At 40.2% G+C, this 19,555-nt stretch overlaps 1 protein-coding gene across 4 annotated transcripts in view; it reads left to right on the top strand.

Moving 5' to 3' along the window:
- The window catches only part of mtfmt (mitochondrial methionyl-tRNA formyltransferase), a 134,094-nt gene that overhangs the window by 8,678 nt on the left and 105,861 nt on the right, over positions 1-19,555 (top strand). For all 4 annotated transcript variants that reach the window (XM_039773366.1, XM_039773365.1, XM_039773364.1 and 1 more), the window contains exon 2: positions 13,539-13,751. In XM_039773366.1, the coding sequence (XP_039629300.1) occupies positions 13,539-13,751 (213 nt within the window). The remainder of the gene's footprint in view (positions 1-13,538; positions 13,752-19,555) is intronic.

The following is a 19,555-nucleotide window of genomic DNA, read 5'->3' as shown; positions in this document are numbered from 1 at the left end:
ACTTCAAATGCTGTCATCTACGATGCACTAGGAAAAAACAGCTTTCACCTGCAGATGTAAAGACTTAAAAATGCTCATTTAAATAGTCAGCATATTAATTCTTCATTGGTAGCTACTTATGGATCCAAAAAAAAAAAATATGTCATAAGATGTCAGATCTGTTTCGTTGGGGCTACCCCTATTAAAAATATTACTAACAGTAAAACAAATGGTCATTTCAATCCAGTCTGTGCTTGTCTAAATCAATTTGTCTTTAAACAGTCAGAGTAAAAGTTTAAATTGATAAGCACGATGTTCAAGTCCTCCTTTATAGCTGTTTCCAGTTTGGCTGCGGTTGCAATTTCCACTCAATTAAAAACATGTCCCAAGTCATTATTAAAATAAAGTCAATCAATGTATTACAAAAGGAAAAGTACTCAATAATAGATTATTACAAAAATTGGTCCCAATAAAATTGACATAATATTCAAATTATCTGCATTTGTTCCATAATAATTAAAAAATTGTTCCAAAATTTAAACTGGTTTCAAAATGTAAAATTTAAACAAAATTAAACATACTTATCCTAAAAACATTTTTCTTTTTACACAAGGTGTTTACATTTGAGTATATTTGGACCATATCCAAGATTAACAAGGTCAGTGAAGTAAAATATTTTATCCCTTCCCACTATTTAGCAGCAAAAAATAATCTTGGACTTCATCTCTAACCCCTTATAAAAAGCTTAAGGCTTCTATACATGTATCCCAAGTAATATTTCTTTCTTTCTTTTTATTACTAATTATTTAAAGGAAATGAGGAAAGAAATCAATACAGTATATCAGAATGCCCTATAATACAAAATGTGCCTTTATTTATTTACTATAAGGCCCTCTAAGAAATTTGCACATTCCTACCCATATTTAGAATGAAGAATCCACTTCTTTATCAGGTAAATTTTTCCCAGAATCTCAAACTAAGACAATACTTTAAATCTACTTCAGTTACATTCACTGATTTTCTTTTCCCCATAACCTTCTGTCAAAGACAGTTGATCTTGCGCATTCTTTCATTGTTATCTTCCAGATGTTTTATTACACGTTTTTCAGAATGTTGACTCCAAAGAGCACAGTCTGTTTTTCTCTTAGTTAACCCCCCTTATTCCCTCTTTTTTAGCATATTTTAGCATGGAACACTACCTGGACTTGAAGCCACTGTTTTTCTTCAGCTTTATTTACTATTTTAAAGAATGTCTCCTTCAATTGGAATTTACTCATTTTAATTAAAATCCTCCCTTATATCAGAGTCTGGCCAGTTCTCAAATGAAAGGGGGTGCTCATATAATATGCTTAATCTGGAGACCTTTTTACACCACCTGTTCATATCTTTTTTAATTTAGAATTAAGAGCTCTTTTAATTTCAACATTTACATTCACATTCCTACACATAATATCAATTATTTCATTCTTGCAAACAACACCACATATTTTTACACACACTTTTAAGCACACTGAAACTTATTTAACATACACACATAGGGATCCCTTTAATACACTATATAACATACATAAAATCACCCAAACCATTGTTTTAATACATTCAACCTTACCCCAGTTTTGTTACTTATTATTACTTATTATTCATTATTACACACTATATTTGGAAACAATGCAGCAAAGGAATCAGAAAGAGAAAATGAATTCTGAAGAAGAGAAAGTTCCATTCTCACTTAACATTAGCAATCAGGACAAACGAATATAAAACAACCTCCCATGATGTTAGCGGATGTTAACCCTAACACGATTCTACTCCGCTCGAAACGGCGCTGGTTTCTAGATCAGGGAGACTCTATTGGCGGAATGACTCAGCGACAACGAGGAATTGCTTCCGTGGCGATCCTATTCCTGCATCAATTAAGGCAAATCCAACTATCGAGAAATCACGCGGTTCAATACCACAGCAAGACGGCACTCCCATCAAAAAGACTAAACTGTCATTGAGAATATTAACTCACAACAAATAACATGTAAGCTTCAACATAAATCACAAATAAACTCGAATCTTAGCATAAGTGCTAACCACTGCGCCACCACACACTTTAACACTGAGCGATCGTTGCTTAATCTGTATAGCATTCTCTTTATACATTGCTACGTGTACTGCTAGCGAGTTTTTTTTTTTAGCCAGGTATTTATCTCTTTTGCCTCCTCATCTAACTTCTTTATAATAATCATTAACCATACACAATCTGTCTGACCAGTAGACAAGTGAATGTTTTCTATTTTAGCCGCCTTTGCCTCCACTTTATGCAGAGACGGCTTCTCTGCGTCTTTGACTAGCTCAACTGCTGCGCCTGACTCCGCCCTCCTCGAGGAAAGCACAACAGCCTGTGATTCTTCACTCTCTACAGCCGTTGCTATTAACGTTGCGGCTGCTGCTGCCTCCGGTTTTAGCAGAGAAAACACAGCTGTAACAGCTGACTCTACCGTACACCTCTTTTTCGCATTCACCTTGGCTATGCATAAGGCTGCCTCCTCTGCCAACCCCTCGGCTCTCTGTACCCGCGGCAATAATACCAGGGCTGTGGAGTCGGTAGATAAATGCTCCGACTCCTCAGTTTCTAAATCTTCCGACTCCGACTCCTCTGTATGTATATACTATGCTAATGTATTTTCTACATCCATTGAAGGAAAGGAAGGCAACATACATGTCATTTCACCACAGAACTACTGGCTAGGAAGCCAACACTCTACTATAATGCCAGATTAAAGACAAACAATTGATTGGCGGCCACAGATTGCGGGTGTCCACATGGACGGGCAGATCCAGCTTGCCAAAAATCTCGACCATCGCCCCCATCCAAAGTAATGTGATGCCTCTGTCTGCTGCAGTGGCTGTCTCCTCTGTCAGCCAGCCGGAAGTTTAGTGCATTGTGTCACTCACCGGTCAGCTGATCAGCAGAACGAGCCTCTGCTGGAGACAGGTAGGGAGATCTGTGTTCTCGGCTCCTTCGGCCCCCTCACTAGCGCATAGCGAAGCAGAGCCGACGGAGCTGAGAACACACCAGATGATTTTTCAGGCGTTTGACGCGTGATGACTCGTTGAATGGCCGAAAAATTGGCAGTGCGTCTGTAAATGTATGGGGGGCTTTAGGCTAGGTTCACAGTTCCCTGTAACAGTGGAACACGACACAATGGAAAGCGGTGCCGCACCTTACCTGTGCATTACATCCCATATAGTGACACATACAGTCAATGAAAAGCATGGTTCATGGTTACTTGACATGTTCGTTTTGTGGTAACATTATGCACTGCATGCATTGGGCTTTATTCTTACAGCAGAGAAGTAGTTCATTATGACTGTTTGTGAATTGGGACATTTCAACTTACTTTTTTAATTCCCATTTAAATTTAGTAGTCGGAGTCGGTTAACTTTTTGCCGACTCTGACTCCAGGTACCCAAAATTGTCTCCAACTCCGACTCCGAAGCCCTGAATAATACAGCTACCTGGGATTCAGCCATTGAGGCCCGCCCTAACGCACCCGTCAAGTCCATTTGCATTTTCTTAATCTCCCTTTCTTTTTCGTCTACCAAGCTGTCCAGACATCTAACTGCCGTTAGTAAAACCCACCCCCGCGTCTGCAAGCCCGTTATGGGTTCCTTTGCAGACACCTGACATTTCTTAAGCGCGGCTAATACATTCACTGGCGTTGGAGGATCTAAACTTTGCCAATATTGTGCTAACCCCAAGAAACCCCCAGTCGGGAAGAGGTAAAGGAGCCATGCCAGGGTTTTTATCCTTTTTCTTCAACATCTCTGATTTCTTTTTGCCTCACTTAATAGTTCAATATTTTACCAGATTCCCCAAAATCCTGCCGACTACGCCAAAATGTTTTGATTTGGGAAAATGGTTCAAGGGGTTCTTTAGAATAAGTGGGCAAAAATCAGAGAGAAGAGGTCCGATACTTCAGTAAAATTTACTTATTCAATTATAACATATAAATACATATAATGCAGTATAATGCATTAGCGATAGATTATAGAAACAAGTATATGCTTACAGTAATATATTAAAAGACATAAACTTATGCTTACAGCAATATCAAAAGACACAAACTTATGCTTATCAAAAGACCCAGAGCCATCATCCTAGACCAGTAGACTGAGGGAGCCCGCATGTCAGTCTCGTCAGAGGATCAACTCGTTAGCCTAGTCAAAGGTACCGGGCGGTGCGCGCATTCCCCACGGTTGAGCTTCCAGAGAAACTGAGGGCGGAACCTTCCCTTATATACTAATTGAGTGTCCTTGCCCCAAAAGTGGCTTACGTGCAAGCAATGTATACAGAAGTGATCAGTTTCAGTACACACCCTTCCACGGGACACGGTATTGTTTTTCTTTTACTTGGCCCTGACTGAAGCAAGTGCACAGTACTAGAAGACACAGTAATATGCTTACATGTGAAAAAAGCCTCTCGAAGTGAAAAACAACTCCTTACATAGCCTTGGCTGTATCTTTAGAACATTCCCGGCTGTTCTTCCCAAAACATTAGTCTTTGCAGCTGGCTTTGCGCTGGAGCGACCAACGCCCATCTGCACTCCTGATTCCCTTCCTCTCTTTATTTCACCTTTGCTTTTTACAGAGAAAAATCCTTCCATTACAAAGTGACATACCATCTGTGGTCTAGTGACCCTTGTCCTGCTTATAGAGGAATCAAAGCAGTACACACATGTGAATCTGTTCCTCGGAGAGTTGCAGTCAGGGCAGATGATGGAACGGTTCTTATGGATGACACTACAGTTGTGACCCGCTGGGCTGAATACTTTGAACCACTGTTCAAAGCTGATCCTTCTGCCAAGATGCTGGATATTTCTGGGTCCACTGTTCTTGAGGCCGATCCTCCAGTTAGCTTTGAACCACCCAATCTCACTGAGATTGCACAGGTGGTGAACCAGCTGAGGGGAGGGGGAAGGCTGTAGGGATGTGTGGTATCTGGGGTGAACTTCTCCAGGATGGTGGTACGGCTGTCCTCCTGGCATTGCAAGCAATCTTTGCTTCCATTTGGGAGACTGTCATTATCCCAACTGACTGGAAAACGGAACTTGTCGTCCCTAGCTGGAAAGGGAAGGGTGATCACCTGAATTGCAGCAACTACAGGGGGATAACACTACTGTTGGTGCCGGGTAAGGTCCTTGCTAGGGTCATCCTCAATAGGATCCGTGATCACTTGCTCACCTACCAGCGACTGGAGCAGTCTGGTTTTACACCTATGAAGTCTACCATCGACCGCATCCTAGCACTGAAGGTTCTCATGGAGCACAAACACGAATATCGACAGAGTTTCTTTGCAGCCTTTGTCGATTTTCGCAAAGTGTTCGACTCAGCTGATCAAACTGCCCTGTGGAACATCCTGAGGATTTGTGGGATCCCCTCGAGGTTACTGGATATCATGGCTGGCCTGTACACTGGTACTGTGAGTGTTGTGCAGAGTGGAGGCAGGACCTCTGCGTTTTTCCCAATTGATTCTGGGGTTCGTCAGGGGTGTGCTGTTGCTCCTACTCTGTTCAATGCCTATATGGACTGGGTGCTGGGCAAGGTTGTGCGGTCCAGCAACTGTGGGGCATCTGTTGGTGAAGAAAGGTTCATGGATCTTGACTTTACTGACTGCTGTGATCTTTGCCTAGTCAATGGAGGCTCTGATCGGGGCACTTGAGAGACTGAGCGAGGTGTCTGAGTGTCTGGTCTTGTGAGACTCCTGGAATAAAACCAAGATCCAGGCCTTTAATGACCTTTTGGGCACAGCCATCATCAGTTTGTCTATTTGCGGAGAGAGTGTCGACCTTGTCAAGAGGCTTACTTACCTTGGCAGTAACATTCATGTCTCTGGTCACTCTTTCTATGAAGTCAATAGTCGGATTATGAGAGAATGAGGTGTTATGAGGTCACTAGAAAGGGGTGTGTGGTGCTCCCGATATCTTTGCAAAAGAATGAAGAATTAAAGTTCTGGTGCTTCGGTCTTGCTATATGGTTGCGAGACATAAACTCTCTCCAGTGACCTGAGACGAAGACTGGACTCCTTTGTTATTGTGTCTCTCTGGAAAATCCTTGGGTACCATTGGTTTGACTTTGTGTCTAATGAGCAGTTGCTCATGGTGTGCCGGATGAGGCACATTACCTGCATTGTGATGAGCGTCAGTTACGGCGCTACAGCCATTTGTGACATTTCCCCAAGGGTGTTCCGGCTTGTAAGATCCTCATTGTTGGGGACCCAAGTGGCTGGACCAGGCCAAGAGGTTGCCTGCGTAACACCTGGCTGCTGCAGATAGAGGGTCATTTCCAGAGGGTGGGACTGGGCCACGTGTCTGCCTGGGGTTTGCCAACCAGTATCACGAGTTGTTTCGTTGTGTTGTGGGTGCAGCAACGCACTGTACCAGTGCATGCTCCCCAACTTGATCTTGATAGTCTGTGTCATTATCTGTTTTGATTTGTTTGGTAGTTTCAATAGTAGTTTAAAAGAAAGAAAAAGTGAAGATTCAGATTTCATGGGTGAGAGAAGAAAAGGAGTGAAACCTTTGTGGCACTTTAAAGTCTGAAAGATTGAGACAGTCTGGTTAGACCAGTGTTTACCAACCTCGGTCCTGGGGGCACACTGTGGCTGCAGGTTTTTGTTCCACCAGCTTCTGTTTTTAATTGGACTCTTGGGGTAATTAAGTGACATGCTATTTCCCAGATTCTGTGTTTTGGGAACAATATAGAAATTAGAAAACTAAGTTTGGTGAATATATATATAAACTGCTCAAAAAAATTAAAGGAACACTTTGAAAACACATCAGATCTCAATGGGAAAAAGAAATCCTCCTGGATATCTATACTGATATAGACTGGGTAATGTGTTAGGTACGAAAGGATGCCACATCGTTTGATGGAAATGAAAATGATCAACCTACAGAGCCCTGAATTCAAAGACGCCCCAAAAATCAGAGTGAAAAAATTATGTGGCAGGCTAGTCCATTTTGCCAAAATTTAATTGCAGCAACTCAGAATTGTACGCAGCACTTTGTATGGCCCCTGTGTTCTTGTATACATGCCTGACAACATCGGTGCATGCTTCTAATGAGATGACAGATGGTGTTGTGGGGGATCTTCTCCCAGATCTGGACCAGGGCATCACTGAGCTCCTGGACAGTCTGACGTGCAACCTGGTGGCATTGGATGGACCAAAACATAATGTCCCAGAGGTGTTCTATTGGATTTAGGTCAGGAAAGTGTGGTGGCCAGTCAATGGTATCAATTCCTTCATCCTCCAGGAACTGCCTGCATACTCTCACCACATGAGGCCAGGAATTGTCGTGCACCAGGAGCCACTGTACCAGCATAGGGTCTGACAATGGGTCCAAGGATTTCATCCTGATACCTAATGGCAGCCAAGGTGCCTTTGTCAAGCCTGTAGCGGTCTGTGTGAACCTCCATGGATATGCCTCCCCAGACAATCATTAACCCACCACCAAACTGCTCATGCTGAATGATGTTACAGGCAGCATAATGTTTTCCATGGCTTCTCCAGACCCTTTCACTTCTGTCACGTGCTCAGGGTGAATCTGCTCTCATCTGTAAAAAGCACAGGGCACCAGTGGTGCATCTGCCAATTCTGGTATTCTATGGCGAATGCCAATCGAGCTGCATGCTGCTGGGCAGTGAGCTCAGGGCCCATTAGAGGACATGGGGCCCTTGGGTCACCCTCATGAAGTCTTTCTGGTTGTTTGGTCAGAGACATTCACACCAGTGGCCTGCTGGAGGTCATTTTGTAGGGCTCTGGCAGTGCTCATCCTGTTCCTCCTTGCCCAAAGGAGCAGATACTGGTCCTGCTGATGGGTTATGGACCTTCTATGGCCCTCTCCAGCTCTCCTAGAGTAACTGCTTGTCTCCTAGAATCTCCTCCATGCCCTTGAGACTGTGCAGGGAGACACAGCAAACCTTCTGGCAATGACACGTATTGATGTGCCATCCTGGAGAGGTTGGACTACCTGTGCAACCTCTGTAGGGTCCAGGTATAGCCTCATGCTACCAGTAGTGACACTGACTGTAGCCAAATGCAAAACTAGTGAAGAAACAGTCAGAAAAGATGAGGAGGGAAAAATGTCAGTGGCCTCCACCTGTTAAACCATTCCTGTTTTGGGGGTCATCTATTTGTTGCCCCTCTAGTGCATCTCATCTGTTGTTAATTTCATTAACACCACAGCAGCTGAAACTGATTAACAACCCCCTCTGCTACTTAACTGACCAGATTAATATCCCATAAGTTTCATTGACTTTATGCTATACTCTGATTAAAAAGTGTTCCTTTAATTATTTTGAGCAGTATATATATATATATATATAGAGATATATATATATATATATATATATATATATATATATATATATATATACTAGCAGAATACCAGCAGCGGAGAAGTAGTGTGTTAAAGAAGTTATGAAAAGAAAAGCAAACATTTTAAAAATAGCGTAACATGATTGTTAATGTAATTGTTTTGTCATTGATATGAGTGTTGCTGGCATATATATATATATATGTATATATATATATATATATATATACACACACACAGAGACACATATATATACATACTGTATATACACATATACATATCTACATATATACTGTATATACACATATATATACAAATCTACATATATATATCTACATATATATATATATATATATATATTAGGGGTGGGACTTGATTAAAAAAATTAATCCAATTAATTAGAGGCTGTGTAAGAATTAATCTTGATTAATCGTATGTAATCGCACACGTAAATTTGCCCCAAATCGCAAATTTTTTTTTTTTTTTTTTATTTAAAACGGTTTTAGTGGGCGACAGAATCAAATAATAGACATGGACATGAATATTGTAAACTGAAGCTGTTTTAATTTCTGAAAAAAAGCCTTTAAACTGCATTTGAATTCAAAACAGAAACAAAAATATCATCCCTGGTTAAAATTGGGCAGACTTAAAAATAAAGTGGTAGTTTAAGTACTTTAAGTACATTTTCAGAATAGTATTGTCTTTAAATAATAATAACCAAAATTTCACCATAAAGTGCAGTTTTCTTCTTAAAAAATAAGTCAGAAACATAAAAGGTAATTTGACCAGCTTACTCTTTAAACTCTGAGTAACATTAGCCAAAATTATTTTGTACATTAGGCTAAAACAGTGTGATCATTGAACATTTTGTAATTAGATGTATTTAGAATTACTAACGGTCACGGAAGTCCAATGATCCCCAGTAAGAGCCACAAAGTCCGCTTTCTGTAATGCATCTAATTTTGCTTGCTTTTCAGTGTGCACAAAACCATGCTTTTATCAAGGCTTCGCTCGGAAGTCGAAATGATCAGTCGTAGGAGCGCGCTTTATTCCGACTCTAACATTTTTGTAGCTGTGATGTGTGCATCAGTGTAATGGATGTACCAGGAAATCATGCATTGACAAAAGTTCCCGTTTGCTTGGAATTGAAAGTGTGATTAAATGCGTTATTTTTAGCGCGTTATGGAGTACATGCATCAAGCTTCTCAGCTGTGCTTGTGCTAAGAAAGGGAAAATTTTAAAAATAACGTAACATGATTCTGCGTTAACCTAATATTTTTCATACGTCCCAAACCAAGGAGATCGAAGGTAAAATGAATCGGGTAGCGCGTACATAGTCAGTACATCCCTCTCGGGAATCGAACCTCGAATGTCGGCGTTAGAGGCGAAGACTCTACAATTTAGCCACAGCGTGTGGCTTGTCTATGCTAAAGTATGTATTGTAGATCGGGTATATATATACATTTATATATATACCGTGTATCGCAGTGGAGAAGTAGAAGTTATGAAAAGAAAAGGGAACATTTTAAAAATAACGTAACATGATTGTCAATATACAGTAATTGTTTTGTGAGTGTTATTGAATGTTGCTGTCATCAAGGATTTGATTATCATTATTTCTTTCAATCAGGCTCGTATTTGTAGGATGTGTTCAAGTTACATTCCGTGTTTGTCAATCGTTGTAAAGATAAGAGGTTTCATTCATCGATTAGTTCCTTACTGCATCAATAAACAGCTCGTCTTCCTTTTTATCTGTGATGTGACAAACTGCATGCACGGGTTTTTTTTACACTGTCTTCCTTTAGCAGGACATTCACTTTTTCCACCGTGTGCTTTGTTTCCGCAGTAGCTGCACTTATGAATATGATTCTATGTATAAGGCGCTTCATATTTTTTGCTGCCTTCTCAATTGTGTAATTCGGTTTTGTTCAGCACTCTTTGGAACTGTTGCATTTTGTCTGTGCACTGCGTCAGTTCACGTGAGCCGCTTGGTGTTCTTGCATCGAAGGTTCCCAGCTGTACTGGTGCCATCTCGTGTAATGTCAGCTAAGACCCGGCACTTAAAACTTTCTCGCAGTTTCAATGAGATTGTGCCAAACACCACCCTGACCATCTCATCTTCCTCTGCATAAGCACAGTCCTTCACACGTGAATATTTACCGGCAGTGTTTGTATTGGATTGCCGCTGATGGACGGCCTTATATGGGCAGGCACTAAATTACAAATGCTAGTGGTAGCCTATGAACTTAATTTAATATAAACTTACGGTTCACGCCGTGCTTTGTTTCCGCAGTAGCTGTACTTATGAATATGCTTGTATGCATCATTTGCTTCATAATGTTTTTCTGCCTTCTCAATTGTGAAATGGCGTTTTGTGCTGATCGCTGTTTGGAGTTCTTCCTTGTGCTCTACGTACTTACGTAGGAGGCGTGATGATGTCACACGAAACTCCGCCCCAGCGGCCATCTCCAACTCAAGACTCCATTACATTATATGGGGAAAAATAGCTTCCAGTTATGACCCTTATGCGTAGAATTTCGAAATGAAACCTGCCCAACTTTTGTAAGTAAGCTGTAAGGAATAAGCCTGCCAAATTTCAGCCTTCTACCTACACGGGAAGTTGGAGAATTAGTGATGAGTCAGTGAGTCAGTGAGTGAGTGAGGGCTTTGCCTTTTATTAGTATAGATATATATATTTGGGTATGGGGACCACGGGAACAAAGCATGGAAGCCAGATACTTGAGAAGCCCTGGACGTCAGTACTTCTGCCACATCTGGAGGTGCTCGGGGTAGGAATACCAGGGACACCTGGAGTGCTTCCGGGTGCTCAGCCGGCACTTCTGCCACCAGGAAGTGCCCGCAGAAGTTCTTCAGGAGACACCTGGAGCACACCCCCATTCGGTAGCTGGAATGGAAGAGGACGAAGCCTGGAGGAGAGTGGTGGAGGTGGTCAGAAGGAAAGGCAGAGAGAGAGAGATAATATATAATCAATTCCAGAATGAATATATAATCAATTTCAAATCTAACAGGTGCTGCACAAGGCTTTTAAGTGAGTGGAGTTCCGCGCAAGAATTTTATTACACGTTATAGTACAAGAGAAGGGTAAGGAGCAATGTGAAGGTAGACTGTGTTTCAGGGGTTTTCCCAGGGGCGTCTGTGTCTTCTTGGGGTGCGATCACCCCTCCAGCTTACAATATATATAATATATATTTAAATATTTATATTAAAATGTACCAAGCAGTAACTGTATATGGGAATAATGATGTATTTTTTCTTTTTAACAATATTTTCATCTTGATTTTCATTCTACTTTTCTATGTGTTCTAATTGTTTAATTAATCCATTATTTACTAATTAGTGGGTCTGATGCTAAAGTACTTGCAGCCTTTGATTATTCAGTGTTGTTTGCCAGCGTGCCTTCTCTGCTCATTTTTAAGTGTCATTAATAAGATACAATAAAGGGGAAAAACTTCAGAGAGAAAGGGCAAAATATAATGAAATCAACAAAAGAGAGTTAAGCATTTAAATCTATAGCAAAAGCAGAAATATTTCTAAATGTCTTATAAATGTAAAAATCATGCTGCTGTACTTTTCTGAATGTAGAATAAAAGAATCAAAAATACCAACTAATTAAATGAGATCAGTGTTATCAGGTGTTGTCACTAATTAGGAATCTGGTTGAAAAAAAAAACCTGTAGCCACAGTGTGTTAGGAAACACTGGGTTAGACCATGGGAGTGATCAACACACCTTAATGTCAAGAGTAAGGTCTCGTTTATATTTCACACTCAGAACGTGGACGCACACGAATTATGGCTGCCACGTGTTCCCAGCGTTCATTTGATTCCTCTGAGCAGTTCCTCAGAAATTAACACAACGCGTGCGCGAGTTGCAGTACCAGCAAAAAGTCGGGAGATGTAGTGTGATAAAAGTTGGAAAGTGACGTCAGAGACTCTGTTTACTATTTACATGTGACAGAAGCCTCTATGCGGATCCTACGGGATTGATGTGCCTGCTGCGATGTTTGATGAATGGTTCGATGTGGTGAAGCAATATGCCAACATACAGATGCATTCATGGCACTTTTCTATTCAAGAGTTGCATATTCCCGATTGTAATGACACGGTGCATTTTAAAAGTCTCACATGCCATCTTTTTTTCCTGGGGCTTCCTCATGACCTGACAGTAGCTGCCAACAGCAATAGATCACCACACAGAACACATTAAATGTATGATATTCCAACTCTCTGCACATTTAGAATCCTTAGATTTATACTTGGTATCACTTTCATGATGAAATGCATTAAAGTACATTACATTTTACAGAAAAATTGTTAATTTTGTTTAAATAATGAATACTGTTAATAATTAAACACATGGGGTTGACACAGTGGTGGAGCAGTAGCTCTGCTGCCTCACAGGGAGCCATGTCGCGGATATTCTGGTTTTCTAATTTTCCTGCTGGGTTTCCACAGTGTGTTCCAGTTTCCTTCCAAAGATATGCAGATTTGGGGATTTGGTGCCACTAAAATGACTGCAGTTTATGTGTGTGCTTGTACTCACCTTGCGTTGAGCTGATGCCCTATCCAGGGATTGTTTCTGCCTTGTGCCCAGTGCTTCCTGGAATTGACACATCCCTGGATTGATGGATTTATTCATTAAACATCCTTTTCAAAGATATGGTGGTAAGGTGTCATCAGAATTTAATGGGTGTTCCAGGCAATTCAAAACACAGCAAAGCCGAACCTGTTCTCACAGTGATATCTGCCACCCGGTGGATTCTTCCAGATTTACGTAAAGTATGCGTGTTAGTATAAACAGTAAAACACTTGCGTAGCAGGAGCGTCCGCTGGATCATGCATCGCGTAAAGTATAAACCTGGCCAAAGACATCATTTGAAATTTTTAAAGAGCAAGATATACTGCAGAAAAATATAATGTTTAGTGAGATGTACAAAATAGTTACATTATTAAAACGAAGTACTAAAGGAAGCAATGAATTGGATGATTAAAATAGACATCAGTTGTGGGTCCGGGTGGTGTGAAATAGACATTGTGTGAACTAGTATAGAAATAGGTCTTGCACTTAAATATTATTTTGCTATCCCAAATGTGTAAATTTTCTGAAAGAGATTAAACTGTAGTAGATGTGAAATTTAATTTGGAGAATAAGCATGCTGTTCTTTTTTTTACAGAAATCCCTCTGCTGGAAAAGTAGTGGACACCATTGACATTGTTACACTGCCAGTGATATCTTCGAAAGAGGTACCAGTGAGAAGATTTGCCAAGCAACATCATCTTCTAATCCATGACTGGCCTCTTCAGTGGCCCTGTAAACATTTTGATGTTGGTGTAGTTGTATCATTTGGGTGCCTCCTTAAAGAAGAACTTATTTGCAGATTTCCTTAGTGAGTTTTCTCTCTACTCCAGTATAGCATTTTGTCTTCACTGATGTGAGTGATGCCCAAGCCATGCTTTTTTTGTTTTAGGATTTATAGAATTGTTATCCTCTTTAATAAAACCCCTGTGTGCGTCTAGGGGTCAGGGGTGTCCGTGTGTGTGTGTCTTCTGGTGAAGTGTGCATGTGCGGGGCCACGCCGCGCATCGCACCGTGCCCCGCGCATGCGCATGACACCGTGGACGTACACACACTGGAAGCTGGGCACACAGTGAATGGCCTAGCCGCGGCCACGCATGATTAGCAAATATAGGACATCATTGCTGGGGAGAGTGCTGATTGGGTAGTCACAGCCGTGCACATAAAATCCGTTGCTAGGGAGACAAGACATACAGTAATCAGCTGCACGCCAGCACGGATTCAAATACTTGCTGGGGAGACGCCACAGGCACAATTATCAGCTGCACGCCACACATTACATCAGTTGCTGGTGAGACTCTGCTGATTGCTCACTGTTGTGACAGAAAATTAAAGGCATATTACGGACAATAAAGCCAGTATTACTGTCAGAGAAAATTACAGCCATTTTACGGAAATACAAACCAGTATTACTGCGAGAGAAAATTAAAGGCACACAATACAGTGACGCATATTACAGCCACATACAAGCCAGTATTACTGTAAGAGAAAATATTACGGACGTATAATGAAGAATAGAAAAATAAAAGACACAGTAAGAAAAATAAAATAAGTCAACATTAATTAACATAGAATAAGAGTAAGGTCCGATGGCCAGGGTGTATTTTCAAGAGCCGAGGGGTCAAGATTACGTTTCTTAAGTAGGGGTTTAACTACAGTAGTCTTAAGACAGTCTGGGAAGACTCCCGTATCTAATGACGAATTTACTATGTCAAGAAAATTATGAATTAGCACGTCCGATACTTCTTTGAAATAATTTGTTGGTATTGGGTCAAGGACGCATGTAAGGGGATTTAATTAAGATATTATTTTTTGTAAATCAGGTAAATCTATCCTAGTGAAAGAGTTTAATTTGTTTATAACAGAATGCTGGGGTTTAGGAGGATCCTTAGTGTTGGGGAGATATACTATGTTATTTCTGATATCATTAATTTTTTGGTTGAAAAATACAGCAATAGCCTCACAGGTTTTACTGGAAGTACTTAGGAGGCATTCCTTTGAGTTACCTGGGTTTAGCAGACGATCAATTGTAGAGAATAAGACTCTGGGATTACTAGCATTGTTATTTATAATCTTAGAGAAATAGCTGCGCCTCTCAAGACGGACAATGTTATTGTATTCTGTTATTTTAACTTTTAATATTTCATAGTGGATAGTTAGTCTAGTCTTCCTCCATTTACGCTCAGCTCTATGGTATGTTCTCTTTAAATCAGACACTCTTTGGGTTTTCCATGGTATAACAATGCTAGAAGATAGTTGATAAACATCAACAAAAGAAAGCCTGAAAGACAAATACAAAGAAAAACATGAGCAAATAGATCGATTGAAGAAAAAGAAAATGAGCATCAGAAAAACGCTAAAAGAGAAAGACTCAGAAGAGCAAATAGATTCATAGAAGAACAGGAAAATGAGCGTAAACAAATTCACAAAGTTTTACACTAAGGCAAGATTAATTATACTTACTGCATTGTCATATACACTCACCTAAAGGATTATTAGGAACACCTGTTCAATTTCTCATTAATGCAATTATCTAATCAACCAATCACATGGCAGTTGCTTCAATGCATTTAGGGGTGATGTCCTGGTCAAGACAATCTTTTGAACTCCAAACTGAATGTCAGAATGGGAAAGAAAGGTGATTTAAGCAATTTTGAGCGTGGCATGGTTGTTGGTGCCAGACGGGCCGGTCTGAGTATTTCACAATCTGCTCAGTTACTGGGATTTTCACGCACAACCATTTCAAGGGTTTACAAAGAATGGTGTGAAAAGGGAAAAACATCCAGTATGTGGCAGTCCTGTGGGAGAAAATGCCTTGTTGATGCTAGAGGTCAGAGGAGAATGGGCCGACTGATTCAAGCTGATAGTAGAGCAACTTTGACTGAAATAACCACTCGTTACAACCGAGGTATGCAGCAAAGCATTTGTGAAGCCACAACACGCACAACCTTGAGGCGGATGGGCTACAACAGCAGAAGACCCCATCGGGTACCACTCATCTCCACTACAAATAGGAAAAAGAGGCTACAATTTGCACAAGCTCACCAAAATTGGACAGTTGAAGACTGGAAAAATGTTGCCTGGTCTGATAGAGTCTCGATTTCTGTTGAGACATTCAAATGGTAGAGTCAGAATTTGGCGTAAACAGAATGAGAACATGGATCCATCAACAACAACATTTATTTATATAGCACATTTTCATACAAACAGTAGCTCAAAGTGCTTTACATAATAAAGAATAGAAAAATAAAAGACACAATAAGAAAACAAAATAAATCAACATTAATTAACATCGAATAAGAGTAAGGTTCAATGGCCAGGGGGGACAGAAAAAACAAAAACCTCCAGACGGCTGGAGAAAAAATAAAATCTGTAGGGATTCCAGACCATGAGACCGCCCAGTCCCCTCTGGGCATTCTACCTAACATAAATGAAACAGTCCTCTTTGGATTTAGGGTTCTCACGGAAGGGCTTGATGATGATGGTCACGTAGACTTCTGCCTTTAAATCCATCCATCATTGTTGGAGCATCGCGTAGGTGGAGGTGGCGCAGGCCACCACCACAAAGAAACCGGAAAAAGAAACAGAAAAGAGAGTAGGGGTCAGTACGGATTTTAGAGCCACCATGAATAGTTATTATGATGAATTGAACATATAGAGTATCAGGATTAAGTTAAATTGAAGTTATAGAAAGGCCATGTTAAAGTAATATGTTTTCAGCAGTGTTTTAAACTGCTCTACTGTATCAGCCTGGCGAATTCCTATTGGCAGGCTATTCCAGATTTTAGGTGCATAGCAGCAGATGGCCGCCTCACCACTTCTTTTAAGTTTTGTTCTTGGAATTCTAAGGAGACACTCATTTAAGGATCTGAGGTTACGATTTGGAATATAAGTTGTCAGACATTCCGATATATACGATGGGGCAAGATTATTTAAGGCTTTATAAACCATAAGCAGAATTTTAAAGTCAATCCTGAATGACACAGGTATCCAATGTAGTGACATTAAAACTGGAGAAATGTGTTCGGATTTTCTTTTCCTAGTTAGGATTCTAGCAGCTGCATTCTGCACTAGTTGCAAACGATTTATGTCTTTTTTGGGTAGTCCTGAGAGGAGTGCGTTACAGTAATCTAGTCGATTGAAAACAAACGCGTGAACTATTTTCTCAGCATCTTTCAGTGATATAAGAGGTCTAACTTTACTTATGTTTCTTAAGTGAAAAAATGCTGTCCTAATGATCTGATTAATATGCGATTTAAAATTCAGATTACAGTCAACAATTACCCCTAAGCGTTTTACCTCCGTCTTGACTTTTAATCCTAATGTATCCAGTTTATTTCTAATAGCCTCATTGTATCCATTATTGCTTATCACTAAGATTTCAGTTTTATCTTTTATTTAACTTGAGAAAGTTACTATTCATCCATTCTGAGATACAAGTCAGACATTGTGTTAGTGAATCAATAGAATCGGGGTCATCAGGTGCTATTGATAAGTACAGCTGTGTGTCATCAGCATAGCTGTGGTAGCTTACGTTGTGCCCTGAGATCATCTGACCTAACGGAAGCATGTAGATTGAGAATAACAGCGGACCCAGGATAGAGCCTTGTGGAACACCATATTGGATATCATGTGTCTTTGAGTTGTAATTCCCACAACTAACAAAAAATTTTCTCCCTGTCAGGTAGGATTCAAACCAATTTAAGACACTGCCAGAGAGGCCCACCCATTGACTAAGGCGATTTCTAAGAATATTATGATCAATGGTGTCAAATGCAGCACTCGGATCTAAGAGGATGAGAACAGATAAATGGCCTCTGTCTGCATTCACTCGCAAATCATTTACTACTTTAACGAGTGCTGTTTCTGTGCTGTGATCATGCCTTGTTACCACTGTGCAGGCTGGTGGTGGTGGTGTAATGGTGTGGGGGATGTTTTCTTGGCACACTTTAAGCCCCTTAGTGCCAATTGGGCATCGTTTAAATGCCACGGGCTACCTGAGCATTGTGACGGGTCTTAGTTAACATTAAATAAAGCTGTGGACATCACAACATCACACGAGAGCAGCTCACGTGAACTGACTAAACGCAGTACGAGTGATCACTTCCATGCATCAAACCTGTTCAACAAACACATTACACAATTGACAAGGTAGGAAAAGAATATGCTATGAGCTGAGCTCCACAGCTAACACGGTCTTGCGTAAACAACTTCGTCACGCTGCCACCAAATACTCACAGAAAAATCCACAAGTTAATACACACGCTGTCTCTAGAGTTTCTCCACACTCAATGTATTCCTCGCATCCCCGTTATACCCTCTGATCTATATATATATATATATATATATATATATATCTACATATATACACACAAATACATATATATATATATATATACATACACACACACATATATAAACATATATATACATATACATACATATCTACACATATACACAAGCTATTTCGTATCAGTGCAATACGCTGCTTGTTAAACGGATAACTCCAGCTCTTACGTGCAAGTCTGCATGGATATTATGAACTATCGTATTTGTTCAAGTTCTATTTAAATTTTAAATAGAAGGAATTTTTATTTAGTCGACAGAAATATCTTTGGTAGGAATGGTAAAAACAGACAGGAATATTATTCGTGAATAAATCAACTCAAACCTTAAACAACTTATAATATTTTGCTCTCCATAAAAATATATCCTGTCTAAATTATACAAGTTAGAAATAAAGTAAACGTTAAAAGAACAAACATTCAAATTTCTTTACTCTTATGTAATTTTATATAAAAAATAAAGTTAGATTTTAAATATCCCAAAAGATTTTGCTCTCCATAAAAATATATCCTGTCAAAATTATACAAATTCGAATATGAACATGCTGCATTACAAAACCTAGAAATATAAATAAAATGTGTTCCTTTCAGCAATAACAAATCAAATCATTCAGTTGTCTTTGCTCATATGTCATTTTAGAGCTGGACGCCTGGCATCTTTTTTTGGCAAGCAGTTTGTTTATGTTTGGTGTGAGGTTCTGTGTTGTGGAGATTCTCAGGATGGATTGCAGGTGCTCATCAGTGAGGCGACTCCTGTGTGCTGTTTTGTTAGTCTTTATCACTGAGAAGAGCTTCTCACACAGATATGTGCTACCAAACATGCACAAGGTTCTAGCCGCATGTAGACGGACTTTTTTTGTTCTTCAAAGTCACCAAAGCGCCGTGCAAACTCAGTGCACTCAGTTTATCAGCAAAGTGCGTATTTGGGAACACACCGTTGTGCCGACTTGGTTCAACATTACTTGGCAACAGGGAAAGTGGGGCAAGTTGCACTGGTGCATTTGTGTCTCCCATAAAAGCAGCTTCACTTGAAATCCCTTTGTTATTGTGCACGGGTAAAAACGTCTGCTGAAGTGTCAGATTCTTCTTTAACTCTTCTGCTTTCTGTATCTTGCGCATTGTATTCAGGTTTTTCAGGTTATCCTGATGTTTTGTCTCATAGTGCCGTCTTAGATTAAATTCTGTAATTACAGCCACATTAGCTCCACAAATGAGACACACGGGTTTACCGGCAATGTCAGTAAACATATACTTAGCCTCCCATCGGTTT

The sequence above is a fragment of the Polypterus senegalus genome, chromosome 12 (genome assembly GCF_016835505.1).
Source record: "Polypterus senegalus isolate Bchr_013 chromosome 12, ASM1683550v1, whole genome shotgun sequence".
NCBI classification, from domain to species: domain Eukaryota; kingdom Metazoa; phylum Chordata; class Cladistia; order Polypteriformes; family Polypteridae; genus Polypterus; species Polypterus senegalus.
The sequence above is the reverse complement of the archived record's forward strand: the minus strand, read 5'-3'. Positions and strand labels throughout refer to the sequence as shown.